General features: G+C 39.5%; 1 protein-coding gene across 1 annotated transcript in view; it reads left to right on the top strand.

Annotated features, from left to right (window-relative positions):
- AIG1 (androgen induced 1) overlaps window positions 1-14,519 on the top strand; it is a 123,161-nt gene extending 108,642 nt beyond the window's left edge. The window contains exons 4-6 of the mRNA XM_084201888.1: window positions 979-1,094; window positions 10,568-10,731; window positions 13,767-14,519. Coding sequence (XP_084058014.1) covers window positions 979-1,094; window positions 10,568-10,731; window positions 13,767-13,804 — 318 coding nt within the window. The 3' untranslated portion in view covers window positions 13,805-14,519. The remainder of the gene's footprint in view (window positions 1-978; window positions 1,095-10,567; window positions 10,732-13,766) is intronic.
- The last annotated feature ends 237 nt before the right edge of the window (window positions 14,520-14,756 follow it).

Below are 14,756 nucleotides of genomic sequence, written 5' to 3'. Positions count from 1 at the left end.
AAAACTTGGCTCCGTGGAGGCAAGGCAGGGTATGTTTCTGGAGCCACCACTAATGCTGGTCTTAAGTGAGCTGTATATTCAGAAATTATGGGGTTTATTTCCTGGCACATTTGTTCTTTGCTTATGTATATTTTCATGCTTGCCAGCACTCTGAAATGTAGACATTGAGTGTTGGGGGCAGGCTGGATGCAGTTTTTCACACTGCTGACATTAATTGGGTGAACAGGCCTTCTCAGAAGGGGCAGTATAGGAAATGTGTATGGGAAAATAACAAAATAAGGAGTTTCACAGCTAAATAAAGACAAGTGGCTGAAAATGGTTTTTACAGCTTTGGCTTTCATATGATTCATTTAGGAATCTAAAATGATTTTGTGCAACTGAAAAATTAAGATTCACAACACCTTTCTGAGTGTAATTGCTTCTGTCTTGCAGATGGAGGAGCAGAGGTATTGATGCTGTCATTTGAAAGTATGTCCCCTGTTTTCAAGTCCCCAGATTGAGATACATTTAAACCTAATTCTCAGAAGCATTAAATACCTCAATTTATATTCATTCACTTGGCATTGTTTGTACTTAGTCTCTGAAAACCAGATGTATTGCTTTCCAACTAGAATGGTCACAATAACTGAAGTGACATGGCAGAGATCACAGAGCAACTGCAGGGCCAGACTGGGGTTGGGACCTGTGTCCCTTCATGACACATTTCCTTTTTACTCACTGAGTATCTGCCCTGGATTCCTGAACAAAAGCACATTCTGGTCACTCGGTTTTCCTCTGCTAGCTAAAACAATTGGACATTTTAGAGATGATACTGGTTGGGTTATTGATCAATTTTATAGCTACTTTACCTTTTCTTTCTAGCCATCAAGTATTGTCTTCAGGTGCCTTTAATTAAGTTTCTTATTGTAGAATTGAAATGAAAATATAGAGAACCACTTGTATCACCTGCTTTTCCCCATTGTTTTGTTTTTTTTCCAGCACACAACAGTTTTGCCCTTTGTATTAATCGAGATGAGAACAACACATCATCAGTATCCCAGCAGGAGCTGTGGACTGGCTGCAGTGTGCACCTTCGCTGTTGGCTATATTTTATGGTAAGGGCTGTACATGCTGTGTTTTCACATTGTATTGGGGGTTTTGTACTGCTAAATTTGGGCACATATTTCATTATGGTTATAATCGCTAACAGATTCACGCTGCATGCCTCGTTTGGTCCAAGACCTGGGCTTTGTCTGGTTTCCCCAGATGCTTATATTTTTAGAAAGTATATGCCAAACCTCACACAACAGGAATTTGTTGAACAATCCCATGTAAGCAGTGGTCTTTCCAAGGGTACATTTTTCAACCTTTTTTCAAGCTAAATGTTTTTCTTGGACCTTAGTTTTATTGCTTGGGGTTTTTGTTCTATCAAATAAAATTGAGACTAGGCAAATGATTTCCTGCATCAGTATTTAAGCAGCAAGAGAAAAGATAGAACACTGTCTTTTTTCTTTACTGATTCATAAATTCTTTCTGTAAAATTGATTACACAATAAGTCAGTAATCCAAACACTCTAAAGTTTGTTTTAAGAAATGAAAATGTTGGTGAGAAATTAAACTAAAACAGAAATAATCTTTCTTATACAACATTAAATTAAGTCTTCGGGCAGTTTCTAATCAAGCACCTGACTTGCATGGCAGAGTTAATATACTTTAGTCACCCCGGTATTTGTTTTTCACTAAACCTTTGTTTTATTTATATTTCTCCTTTGATGCCGTCTATCCCTTATCCTTTCTACATTTCCTGACCCCCATTTCATACTCTTTCTTTTTACTGCACAACATCCTTCTCTCAGCTAAGAAGATATTTTCCAAAATTTCCACCAACCAAGAGAGATAAAACTAATGTGAGACTAACATGGTCTTGAGGCAGTACTATCGCACTGCTTTAACTATGCAATTTGTCCCTTTGATCCAGTGAAAGAGAGGTCATTATTCATACATATCCACACACACTCAGCGATCACACAATGCTATTAATCCAGCTGAAGTGGGATGTTGTGTCCCAGGACAACAGCAACATTCTGCCATTTGCTTTTATAAACATACATAGCCTTCTTAAAAAAGAATAATATTTGTAATCGTAAGATAAAGGCAGCCTCATGCAAAAAGGCATATAATTATGTTCTTAAACCATATACAGTAATGCTTAACTGTGATAGTTCTTGACCTTCCTCTAATGGTGCCTGGAGACAGATTGGCAGGTAACTATGGCTTGACCTCCTCTGGCAACTCTTAAAACCATCTAAGTAGACACATGCAATAGTCTTTTTATAAGAATTTAAAATTGAAATAATCCAGTTTTACAAGTGAAACAAAACCAGATGTGTCTTAAAATCTTTTAAGAATCTGTTACAGTATCAGTGTGATGCTCATCTAGTTTGATCCTACCTACTGTGGTGCATCTGTATCCTGCAGCTGCAAGGTTAAAGGAAATTGTAGGACAAGTAAAGCAGGAGAAGCAGATTCTGCATTAAATAATTACTGCATTAATAATTACCCAGGCATAGACTATGGTTATCTCCCTTTGCTTTTGCTGTTTATTGGTTTTGCCTACACATATATTATTTCCAAAACAGGTAGGGCTACTCTCAGGTGATTTGCCTTCTTCCAAGTTGTGATTTCTCTTTAAGGGAGATGAGACAATCTTAAAAGTTCATCCTGCAAAATTATGCACATACAACCCATTTCTCCTTCTACTGTTATGGAAGGAGGCCTTTGCAGGTTAGTGGAGGCAGACAAAAGCTACACTGTGCCATCCTTGGAAGTTCTGCATATCTTCAGCATGCAAGTTCTGCGTGCTGTTGATGACTATATCCAAGATGCTCTTGAAGCTGCAAGCCAAATCTTGGTCCCGTTACATCAATATGATATGTCATATTCACAGGTTGGAAAAATCGACCAGAAAGTATGAAAAATGAGGAGTTTGTCATCCCTCTCATTCAGGGTGTGGCTTCTTTTCACAGCTGAAATCCACTGTCTTCCTGTTGCCAAGTGACCACATTAGAGTAGAGACCTTAATCACTCAGAGGGCTTTTAATTGCTGAATTCGGATTTGTTGTCCTTGCTGGCAGCACCCTCAAGGTTAGCACAGTGTATTAAAATGAGACTATACCTGCACATGACCTAGTTCCATACAGCCTGGTGAAACTTCCTTTCTTTGTACCTAGGGTTGACTATGGGTCCTGTTCTAAGGCTTAGTTTGTGGTTTATGTATTTTTAACTAGAATTTAGGGATCTGCCACTTGAGAATTTGTTCTTTTGCCTATTCCATTTTTCCCTCAGCAGAAGTGTTTTCACTGCAACCCTCAGAATAAAGTGAAGACAGTTGCTAATCAGATGTTCTCTGTGTTTTGTTCTTGAATTTTGAATTCTCTTCCAATCTCAGCTGAAACTTTCTTACCATCCTACATGTTTTATGTATTGTGTTGCACTTTTTACAGGGAAGGAATATACAGGAGGATGTTGTTTAGGTTTGATTCTTTGAATGCTCTTCTCAACTCCAAGTAGAGGAAAGCTTGTTTTATTTTATATGTGACTGAATCTGTCATGTATGAAAGAGGTGGTAGAATAGCAAGTGCATTTTAATGTATAATTGGTAAATAAAAAAATTGGCAAACAATTCTGAATAGCATCACTGAAATTGGAAGAACATAGCTAAATAACTTGATATCTCCTGAGCATGATTCAGAGACTTGTTTTCTGAGAAACATCCTTTTTTGAAGAGTAAAAGCTTTTTCTGTTTCTCTTTTTTTTTTTTGCATTCTCTCCCTTCAGTCAAAGAGTTTTTGAGTAGGCACACTTAGCTCATGCACTCTCTCAGAGGGAGCTCACAAGGAACTGTGCCCAGGCAGAACATCCGCAGATTTGCATTGCATGTTGCAGACCATACATGGACTTTCAGGATCGAGGCCATGGGATAAGATGGGAAAAGCCTATTGGCTTTATTTAGCATGGCTTGAAAAGGTCACAGTTTGTGTTGAATTGTTAAATCTAGACAGTGCTAAGAAAACCAGAGCATTTGCCAGTACTACCAGAAAATTCTGCCAATAAGTGTATGGAGTTAGTTGTCAAGGAACAGAAAAGAGCCAGAAATGTGTTGCTCCCTGTAACAAGAATGACCTCATGGTAACTAATATCAGAGCCTAATATGTCCCTAAAATAAACTGAGACAAATATGTTTATTTTAAATGGTTTTCTTTTTCCCTCTACTTCTGAGCACTTGAGGATGCCAAAAAACCAGACCCTAAGAATCTGACTCCACTGCTGTAGTCGTGCTGGGCTGCATGTTTGGGAGCAAAAGACTTGATCTGCTCTCTTACAGCTATCTCAAATCCACTAGGAGCTGCCTCCACATGTGCCAAGCTTGGACTTGATTCATTCTTTCATTCTTTTATAAATCTATTTAAAGAGGTTTTAAACTTTGATTTGAAAATAAAGTTTCTCTTGAAGTGACTTTAGGAGAGTTCCTTAGATTTGCTGAGGGAGAACATTTAGATGGGGTAATTTGCAGAATTCTTCTTGAACAAATTTAAGAAAGGAATGTACTCTGAGGATTTGGAATGAATTTGAGATTGATTCTATCAGGCTTGCTGTAGGATTTCCACTAGCGATTCTCCATAGAAGGAGAGGAGGATCTGAAAGAGCAGATGTTGGCACAGACTGCTAGGACAAACCTTGACATTCAGAAGAGAGGGGTGGTGGGGTAGAGTGTGAAGCTTGGTGAGAATTGACAGTCATGTTGATAAAGAAGGACAGGATTAAGAAACCAGAAGGATTTTTGAGGTTGGTGGTGCCAATGGAGCAGGAGAGGCACAGCATGGCTTTGCTAGGCTGCGCTGAGGGTTTGTATGCAGGAAGGGCATCATGCATGCTTTTGGAAGTGAGCACTGGGGATAAAAGTTCTATAAAGATCAGAGGAGTCCATGGTTAGAGGAAAAAAAAAAAAGTAAAATGTCCTGGGGGCAAGTAAAAGAAATGAACTAAAATCATGGTTCAAAGAGAAGTGGATAAGGAAACATACAGCTCACAGGTCAGCAGCTTCAAAGCTGAAATTGTGAAAGTAAGTGGGAAATGCTGGGAGAGAGAGAGAGAAACAAACTTTGAAACTGGAGTGGAAGGCTGATGTAGAAGTGGATGATAGATGAGACAATGCAGAGGAGGAGAAGGGAGTTGGAACTGGAGCTGCCCCAAAGAGGAAAGAGTAGGAAGAAACAGAAGCAGCAGAAATAGGCCAGGGGAAGATTAGCGCCCCTTGTACCTGACCCAGAAGGTGGATGGCAGGGCAGAATTGCTTTCAGCAAGAGAAGGCTGTATGGATCCCCAGCCTGTTAGGTATCACATAGCCATTTTGGACTGTTACTTTCTGGCTTGCCTCCACCTCCACATCCTCAAATGTTTCAGTCAAAGCAACAGCACAATCACAGATGACATGCATGGGTAATATGTTCTCACTTCCTTCTGCAGCTTCTTCAAATATAGCTCAAGAAGGCATAGCAACCATTACTATATTTAAAATGAAAAATTATTTATCAAAATAGATGACTTGCAGAGATGACAGTGCTTTGCAGTGAATCTGCTAAATTTCTGTCATTGTAGCTACCTGTACATAAACACGAATTTCTGCTAAGCTTTGTTCCTCCCAGAGGATGCCAGCACCTTGTCATGCTGAGTGGATGTGACATTATTTGCAGCTGCAGTTTCTCAGGTCTTGTCTGCTTCTGACTGCATAAGCCACTCCACACCAGTAGCACAGTCCTGTGACCCATGTATTGTTCTCCATTCAGATGAATGGAGGAGAATCCAGCATTAAGAAAATGGAACAAGAGGGGATGATTGCTGTTGTTTCCTAAATGATGACTGTTTATTGAACTTACTTTTTAGTCTTTAAAATTCCTAGACTATGTACATTCCTGGTGTAGGTGTATTAGGTCTGGCTGGCTGTTAATATAAGAAGCCCAGCATTTTAATATAGCTGAGATCTGAGGAAATCTGATTCGATGCAGAACAAACTCTCTTGTGTTTTTGGGGGGAGTTTTGAAGATGTGTCTCACATCAATCAGTATTAGAAACCAAAAGTAGAAGAAATTTAGTATGGGTCATTGTGCTCCTGTCCCTGAAAACACAAGATTGGACCTGCACTGTAACCACAAATTATTTGTTTGTTTTGAATGTCTCAGCTTCTGTAAGCCCATCACCTTGTTTGGAGGACATTCCACATTTTAATAGTTCTGGGTGAAGTTATCACTCTCGGTGGAAAAGGAAGAGAGTGATGCTGGAAAAGATCATGAAATAAAAGCATAGGAAATGCCCATCTTGTGTTTGCTAAAGAGTAGCCACTGGGAAGGCATCTACGATTTGTCTGCAACCAAGGATTCAGCCTTCCTTTGTGCCAGTCACTGGAAATAGGAAGAGCAGTGAAGATCTGGGAGAGGATTTGCTGCTGCAAGAAGTAACCAGAAAGGAACTGCCATTCGTGGATGAGGGTTGTCATGTACCCACGCTCCAGGTAGAGCTAATGTCAGGTGCTTCAGAAGAGCTTAGCAAACCATTATGAAACAACCAGCCTTGAAGGGGGAGGTTTCTTCCAAAACTTATGTCAAAATGTAGGTGCTTAGATCGTTTTGTACTCTTTAAACTTAGGCATAATTGTGCCCATTCTTATTGCTTGTACAATCTCCTGATTTCAGAAACTGGCTAGAAGTGCATGATTGGGCCTAGAGAAGATGAGTGAACTACATAGGCTTCCAGACTTTCATACTTCAAAACTTTTTTCAATATCTCTATTTCAGTGATGTATCACTGAAAGGTAGGGTAGAGCATTCCAGAGATTAATTAGGTATCATTCAGAAAGATATTTCCATTATCAGATTTGAATTTCTTGTCTCTGAGTTGCATTGAGGTGATTCTTCTGTCACAAGGAAGAGAATTGGAAGCTCTTCACACATTTTATGTCATGCATTATTATTCTGTGTCCTTTCATTTGCTGCTCTTGAGAAGTTACATAGCCCCTCATCTAGCAGCCCCTTTTTCCTGAATTCATAGTACTGGTTGTTGATGATGACAGATTATGATGAAGGACTCAAACTGGGCAGGAAATGGGTGGAGACTCTGAGAGTACTGCCGAGCTGTAATAGCTGAGAGCAGCCACCATGAAGGAGCAACCATCTTCTGCAACATCTCCCATTACAAAATTCATGAGCTGTCATGGCTATTACCTGCCATTATACTCACTTGTTGAGCTTGATTCTGCCAGGACTAAGGTCTTACACGTGCTGTTGTTACAGCTGTATCATTTAAACTGACAGAGTATGCATAAACCACAAGGTTCCAACAAATTTTTGTGCTTAGTTTTCCTCATTAACAAAAGATCTACATCCAAAGAATAAATGTAAATGTATGTTCCCTGCATAGTTTTCATTTTCTCCTGATTACTTTGATAGGAGAGATATAAAACATCTACTGTATAGTAGAAGTGAAAACTAGCTACAAAGTCACATTTTTTGACAGATTTGTTAAAAACAAGCAATACTGTGCATTTTCAAATAGCTTTTTCTGATTTCTACACCAACTGGTTGAAAATTTCTAAAAACAACCACTTTTTTTTTACAGACATTTTAATTTAAATACAGTGTGTGAATATTTCCATTCCTTCTCTTTTTACTGTTTCTAACAAATGGCTAGATGAACTCCATGACCTGTAACACATTCATCTTTGAAAGTATACAGTTATGTCTACATACAGCTGCTACTGTTCCAAATCACAGGGAGGTTCAGGTTAATTTTATCTTCTCAGAAGTAGCCAGTCCAGTTTTACTCCTCTTTTTCTCCTCAGTTTATTTCTGTCTAAACAGCACATTTTTTACACCTGTTCAATAACAAAGTCTTCAATTTTATCTAGTTTTTGCACTCCTAAGTAAATCTTAATGCATGCTTCTCTGTGCTTAGCTAATAATGAGGTTGGATAGGAGTAATGGCTACTGGAGTGGCAGCACTGAAGGCATTCATTAACGTTGGCAATCAGCATTCTTGTGTGGAAGCTTTATGCTAATGGTTGATCAGCCCTTTATAGTGCAGCCTCGAGAATGCCTGTATTGCAGCAGGAGCAAACCCACTAAGAAAGGCCACCAGGTGAGGTTTCCATGGCAGCAGTTGTCCCTTTGCTGCTCCCGTTTGTAGTACAGACAATGCTGGAGCAGTCAGTGTGTCACTGCTCAGTGAGAGAAGGCTAATATTACTCCACCCCAGCATAGCCAGCAACGTGCTGCGGCTCATTTTTAGAAGGATCAGGTGCGTTTGTGACTGTTGTCTCCAGAGTGGTGCTTGGTTCCTCTTGTGCTCAAAGCAGTTCTGACAGTGTGGCCACTCCAGGGACAGGCGAACAACAGCTACACTGAAGGCACGAGCAGCATCGACATGCAGGGAGTGGGCTCCTGTGCTGGGCAGCAGGGAGCAGAGTATGTGAGCTGTCTGCAAAGTCTGAACTAACCAGATATTGCTGACATGCAGGAGCTCATCAGTGACTCATTGGTTGGATTTAGAAAATGCTTCCTGTTTCTAGCATAAATGTGTTCTAGTAAAAGCCACTTCTACTTGGTTCGTAAAACTGGCTACGTAGATGCCGTTTAGAAGGTCCCTTGAAAAGTCCCTCTGTAAATGATAACTTTATAATCCTGGGAAGTTTCCTCACACCAGAGAAAATAAGTGGAGAAAGAGACTGGCTCTTTTTCAGTCTTTTTCCTTGGAGCTTGTTTTTCACAGAATGATCGTTAGGGAAAAAAAAAACCCAAATGAAAACTGGAAAAAGTAAATGAAACTGAAAATTGTTAGGGAATAATAGACATTCCCTGCTAAGCGGACCTGGTAGCAGGGGACATCCCACTACCTTCTACCCAACTGTCTCATCTTTTTCTTTCATCAAAAAGAACATGGTGTCCCCTGTTACCATGGGTTACGCAGGAACCCTTCATTTTTTCATAGATAATTTTATCTTGTCAGGTTAATTCTATCACAGAAGAATGCTGGGGAAAATAACTGTAAAGTACAGAGATAATTTCCCATATGTGAACTGATTTGGAGAAAGGGGGTTTAATTGCATTTAGATCGTGCAGATTAATTTACTGACACATGTAGTTTCCCAAGTGAAGTGTCCAACTGTTAAGGGCTGGGCTGTAATAAAAGCTTTTCCAGGGAGGAGAGAAGCTATGACAACCATGTACATTTCCAGAGTGATTGTTAAACAGGGATTCTGTACTCCCTGTGTGACAGAATTTTATGGTAACAGTTTTCTGTGGACTTCTCTATCTCTGCCCTTCAGGAGCGTTTGACTGTTGATCTAGCGATGAAAAATCTTCCTTGAGCAAATAGAAACATCAGCAAGGGAATGAAATAATGGAAATCCCCATGTATAACAGTGCAGCTGCTCTAGCTGTGCTTCACTGTGAGCTTTTCACTCAAATTTTCAGGTCAGAAATGAAAAGATTTACATTCTTGAAGAGAGCCCAGCAAAGACCCAGCTTGCCTGCACTGAGCACTTTACCCAGTTAGCCTCTGAGGTGTTTGCTCAGTTGTTTGCCAGTATTTGCTTTTCTTAACTTCCACCTACTGGAATGTATGGTCTCTCTCTGCTCCCTCTGACTTCACCGCTCACTGCATTACATCTCAACACAAAAGCAATCCCATCAGAGGATACAGGTGTCCACTGCAGCCGCACACAGCAAAACCACACACCTGGAGTGCTTCTTCAGGCTGCACTGCAGTAAAGCTTGCAGTCTGTCTCCTGAGCTAGGGTACCAACAATGTTCTCTGCAGTTGAATGCTAAAAATCTCTGTGTCACCAGCAAATCACCATCAGTCCTTTTCTTTTACTGTATATTGGCTGTGGGGCTGGGCACTACTTTTGAGGTGTGGTTTTGTTTGGTCTTTTAAAAAAAGTATTTATCTTACCTAGAGAAAAATTACTAGATTCCAAATTATAGCAGGTAGCTGAAAGAAAAGGCGGACCAATCTAAAACACAGTTGCTGAAGAAATTATTCCCTCAAAGAGAATCTAAACCATATGCTTCTGGCAAACCCAAAAACTGATTACCATGTGTAGCGAGGAAAAGCAAAAGAAAAACGCAAATGTGTATGAAGTGAAAGTAGGATAACTGCAGAAAGCAGAGAGAGATGGTAGGAGAGCCTGTAGAACCCTGAATGCTTTTAGGATAAAGAACCTGCTTGGAACAGAGGCTGCTGCAGTTTCCATCTTTGGCACAAAACAGGGGTTTCCTCAGAAATATAAGTGAGCAAGGAAATACCTGCCTACATCAGAAATGAAAACGGGCCAACTGCTCATAATAAATTGAAAGCAAAGCAGTAAGAATGTGGGAAATCAGTCATAGTTTCATCATCTGTGATGTCTGTTCCGGGTGGATGCCATCCACATGCTCCAGTTCACCTGCAACTTACAGGCCTTTCAAATAATTGCTTTTTTGGGTTACAGTAGGTAAGCCTACAGGCCAAGCTTGTTATTTTTGTTTTGTTTCAGGGTGTGCTGGATTCACCACGTTACAGGAGTGTGGGTGTACCCGCTTCTTGAGCACCTCAGCCCAGGTGTCAAAATAATCTTTTTTGCAGCCGTTACCATAATAATTAACGTATTCTACTTGGTGGGAGAAGTCCTGAACAACTACATCTGGGATACGCAAAAATGTGAGTATTGTTTTAGGAATATTATCTCATGAAATACACCATCAGGACTTGAGTATGTTTCTCTGAAAGTGTAGAATGTTTTAAGCTGACTAAAACAAAGGAAAATGACAGAAGTTCCACTGAAACATCTTGCTTGCCTGCCCTTAAAAACAGACGGATGAACAGAATGTCTGCTGGAGAGCCTGATGAGCTATGAATATGTATTCTCTTTTATAACTTACAGTACTAATTTAGGAGCTCTTGGCAATTACCTGAGATGTTTGCAACCCACTTATTAGCTGATGAACCCATTAAATGCAGCTAGAATAAAGTATCATTCTGTGCAAATGCCATTAATGGTAGGCTTAGACTGAGAAATGAAAATATACTCTTTTCGTATTTTCAGGTATAAGGCGTTTTCTCACCATATAAATTTACTCAGGGAAAATGAACATGTTCTTGTCAGTGAAATAACAGGAATGAAAGATCACGTTAGTGCAGGGTAAACTTAACTGTGCAGACTCTACATCATCTATCCTGCCTAGGCCACCCATTGCTGAGGAGAGGAAAAGGGAAAATAAGAAACACAAGATTAAAAGTAGGTTCCTTTTATCTATGAAAGATGTTTTTCATTTATCAAATTGAATGAAATAAGCAAACAACATTCATAATAGCTGCTGTGGCAAATTGCAACAGGAGGGAAATAAATTCACGTAGTAGCTAATCGCACACACAACTCTCTTTAACAAGTCCTTCAAAACCAGGTAGAATCTAATGCTAGAAGCTCAAAGCAGTTTTACTTTTTGTTTGCCCATATTAGCATCCAGGTGTAGAATGCCTTTTTGTTTTTGTTCTAGGACCATCAATCGCTGGTCATAGTGTTCAAGACGGGTATTCAGTCCTCAGTTTGGTGTCAAATTTACATTTATTTAACATCTTTAAGTTAATTCAGGAAAGATGTTTCCAAAAAAGGCAGCTGCAAGGAATAATTTCACTTGACCTAAGTCCTGCATGAAGAATAATAGTGTGGTAAAGAATCACATATTCTTAGCAAGTCCATGAATAAGTAGATGGTGGAAAATGTCCTGCACTATTCCAAAGTACACATAACAAAATCCCTGCTCCTTGCAGCCTGCCGCCCTAGAGGAGCTAACTCAGTTTCGTCATTCTCCCAACATCTTTCAAGGTTTACCCTGGCATTATTGTCCTCTCCATCATTTCCTTCACATAGATAAGGAATATTGATCCCAAGTCCTTTGTGGTTCAAGCACTTGCAAAACAGAAAATGCCATGAGTCACGTGCTGGTTTGCTGAGCTTGAAACGCTTTGCGCAAACTTAACCCGAAGTGTGTGGCAGGAACACCACAAACAGCAGAGATGTAAAATTATGCCAGTCTGTCACCATGCAAGACCTGGGAAAATATTATTTGAAAACTGTACACTTAAAAGGGGCTTTTGAGCAATAAGACTGCAAATCAAAACAGTCTGCCATGAGAAGATTTCTGGGGTGAGAAGGGGTTGTTTTGGGCTTAGAGTTTTTTTATTTGCCTCTGGAGATACATTAAAAAGAACCTCACTACTGACAAAATGATTTGCAGTTAGTTTTTCCAAGTTAAACCACAAACATGGTAGGGAAGGAAAAATTTGCCCTTTGTACAAGCCAGCGTCTGTCCACAATTTTGAGGATATCTGCATTCCTGCCAAACTATTTGATGCATCTGCAGTAGAGTGCTTCAGAAGAAAGGAAAGAGGTGCTTTCAAAAAGGCAAATAAAATAGCTTTTAAAATTATTGGAAAAGTTCCTTCTAGGAGAAAGCAGAAGACACTGTTGCTGTAGAGCAACAGTGTAAACTGTCTGTAATCTTTTGGTCCCAGTCCCTTGTTTTGGTTGTTAAACCTTTAACTGTGGCTCTCCCATTACACCGGTGTGCCAGCAACACCCAGGGCCATTGTACTTGGGCTGCTGGCAACATGCAGACCCATTTGTCTGGGTGTTGTTTCTTTCAGCAAGGCAGCTCTGCAGTTGTGCTTTCTAACTGCAGATGAATCTTATTGTTTCCCATATTGGAATTCATTAACTATGTTTTTTAAGTGATTTACGGTGTACTTATTGCCTGTGCATATATTGCACTAGCAGGTGATCTTACTTGTGACTGAATTTTCTTCTCAGCATTCTCAGGCATTGATTCTTTTTTGCCTTTGGTTATCATAAGTCTTTCTTTTCCAGCATGCAGCAGGCCTGAAAAACTCCAAAAGAAATATTTGTATTTGAGATGTCTGGCAGAGAGGGCTTAGTCAGAAGAACAATACTTTTGTCAGATACCAGTAGTAATTCATTGTCCATGAACAGGCATATGAAATAGCTGAATGTTTCCATTGCCAGAAAAAACACAGTCTGTTGCCCAGCCCAGCATAGAAACGAGACAAATCCTGCAGTTAGAATAATTTCTTTAAGGAGCTGTACATTCAACTCAGTCCTCCTGATATTACTGAAAGAAATGGCCACTACAAGAAGAGAAAGGCACCTTCTCAGTAGTAATTGTTTATTCATTCTTCTGCTTTGGAAAAAGGGAGATGTACCTGCAAATATTTAAAAATCCAATGTTGAAATGGAGAGGGGATTCCAATTATTGAATTCTGAAACACAGTTATTAAAATTTTCTTTCAAACAAAGTTGTTTGCTTAGAATCAACTATAGTAGTTGATTCTATTTTAGTTTGCTAGTAAGTAAGCAGAGCAGGTGAGGGAACTAAGTGTTCCCAGAGCCCTGCAGCTGTCAAAGGCTGGGTGTGCAGCAGGGGGTCAGGCTGATCTGAAAACGGGAGTGAGGGAGGGAGGATTGTGCAGTTCATTACTGGACAACCACTGCCATCAGGTGTGCAGCTGCTCTTTACCTTCACAGCAGGTGAGGTAACACATGCAAGCAAGTTCAGGAGAAACAACGTCAATAAAGGGAAAAGAACGATGAGTGCATTAGAGGAACCTCTCTAAGCAAACCCTTCATTGCGTTGTTTTTGTTGAGAGATTTTTAGAAGCTGCTCTCCATATGTTTGCAGGTATTGAAGAAGGAAAAGAAAAGCCAAAATCGGAGTGAAACATAAGAGACAACACAGAGGATTCTTTACGGCTGCGTGGAAGATTTCTCATCCCCAACAGAGTTTGGCCTGGAGGGGAATCTTTTGGAAAGGAAGAAGTTTCATGGGCCCACTTCTCAGTGCAAGGATATTTTTTGGGTTTTCTATGGGGGGAAAATGATTTTAGCTAAGAATAATATTAATATTTCAACCTTCAATTTCTCCATGCTTGCATGTGACATACACATATAAGATGTATATTTATCTCCAAGGCATTCTCAACATGCATTTCTTGAATCAAATAAGTCATTTAACCATCAAGTCATTAGATCTTTTTACTTCTGCCAAGAAAAACAGCGAGTCCATTCTCTGTAGTGTTTGAGAAAAGTTTAACCAGATCGGTCTAATACAGGGAAACAAAGCAATCCCATATATTTCAAATTACAGCCTAGAAGTTAATTGCATGAATGTATCTAAAGAAGAGTTCAGTCTGAGTGAAACATTAATGTAACACTATGTAACAGCTGCCTTAAATTTGTTATGTTCATAATTTTACCAGTCCAGTGAAATCTTACTTGCAGTGTTAAGATCTTAGGACCTAAATAAAGATTAAATTATCCTTGCATTTCTGTTTTTTCATGCTGATTCTTGAAATTTTAGATGGATTTATGGCATATTCAGGTTTTCCATTGTCAACTGTAGATTATATAATTTCTACATGAGAATTTTTCTTCTTATTTTTGTAGTAAAATAACAAATCCTGCATTTTCAAGTTGTAAGTTCTCGGTAGGGGGGCTGGGCTGTTTGTGTTGTAGAAGGGAGAGCATTTAAGTTCCTTCTTACTTCAGGAAGGCACATAAGCAAATGTTTGAAGTTAAGCGTATGCCTGTTTGTATAAGGAATTCAATTGCAAAACACTAGTGATTGTTTAAGTTTAACAGGATTCTGTTTAATTATTAGACAATCAAGAAG

Source organism: Fringilla coelebs, assembly GCF_963513975.1.
Source record: "Fringilla coelebs genome assembly, chromosome: 3".
NCBI lineage: Eukaryota > Metazoa > Chordata > Aves > Passeriformes > Fringillidae > Fringilla > Fringilla coelebs.
The sequence above is the reverse complement of the archived record's forward strand: the minus strand, read 5'-3'. Positions and strand labels throughout refer to the sequence as shown.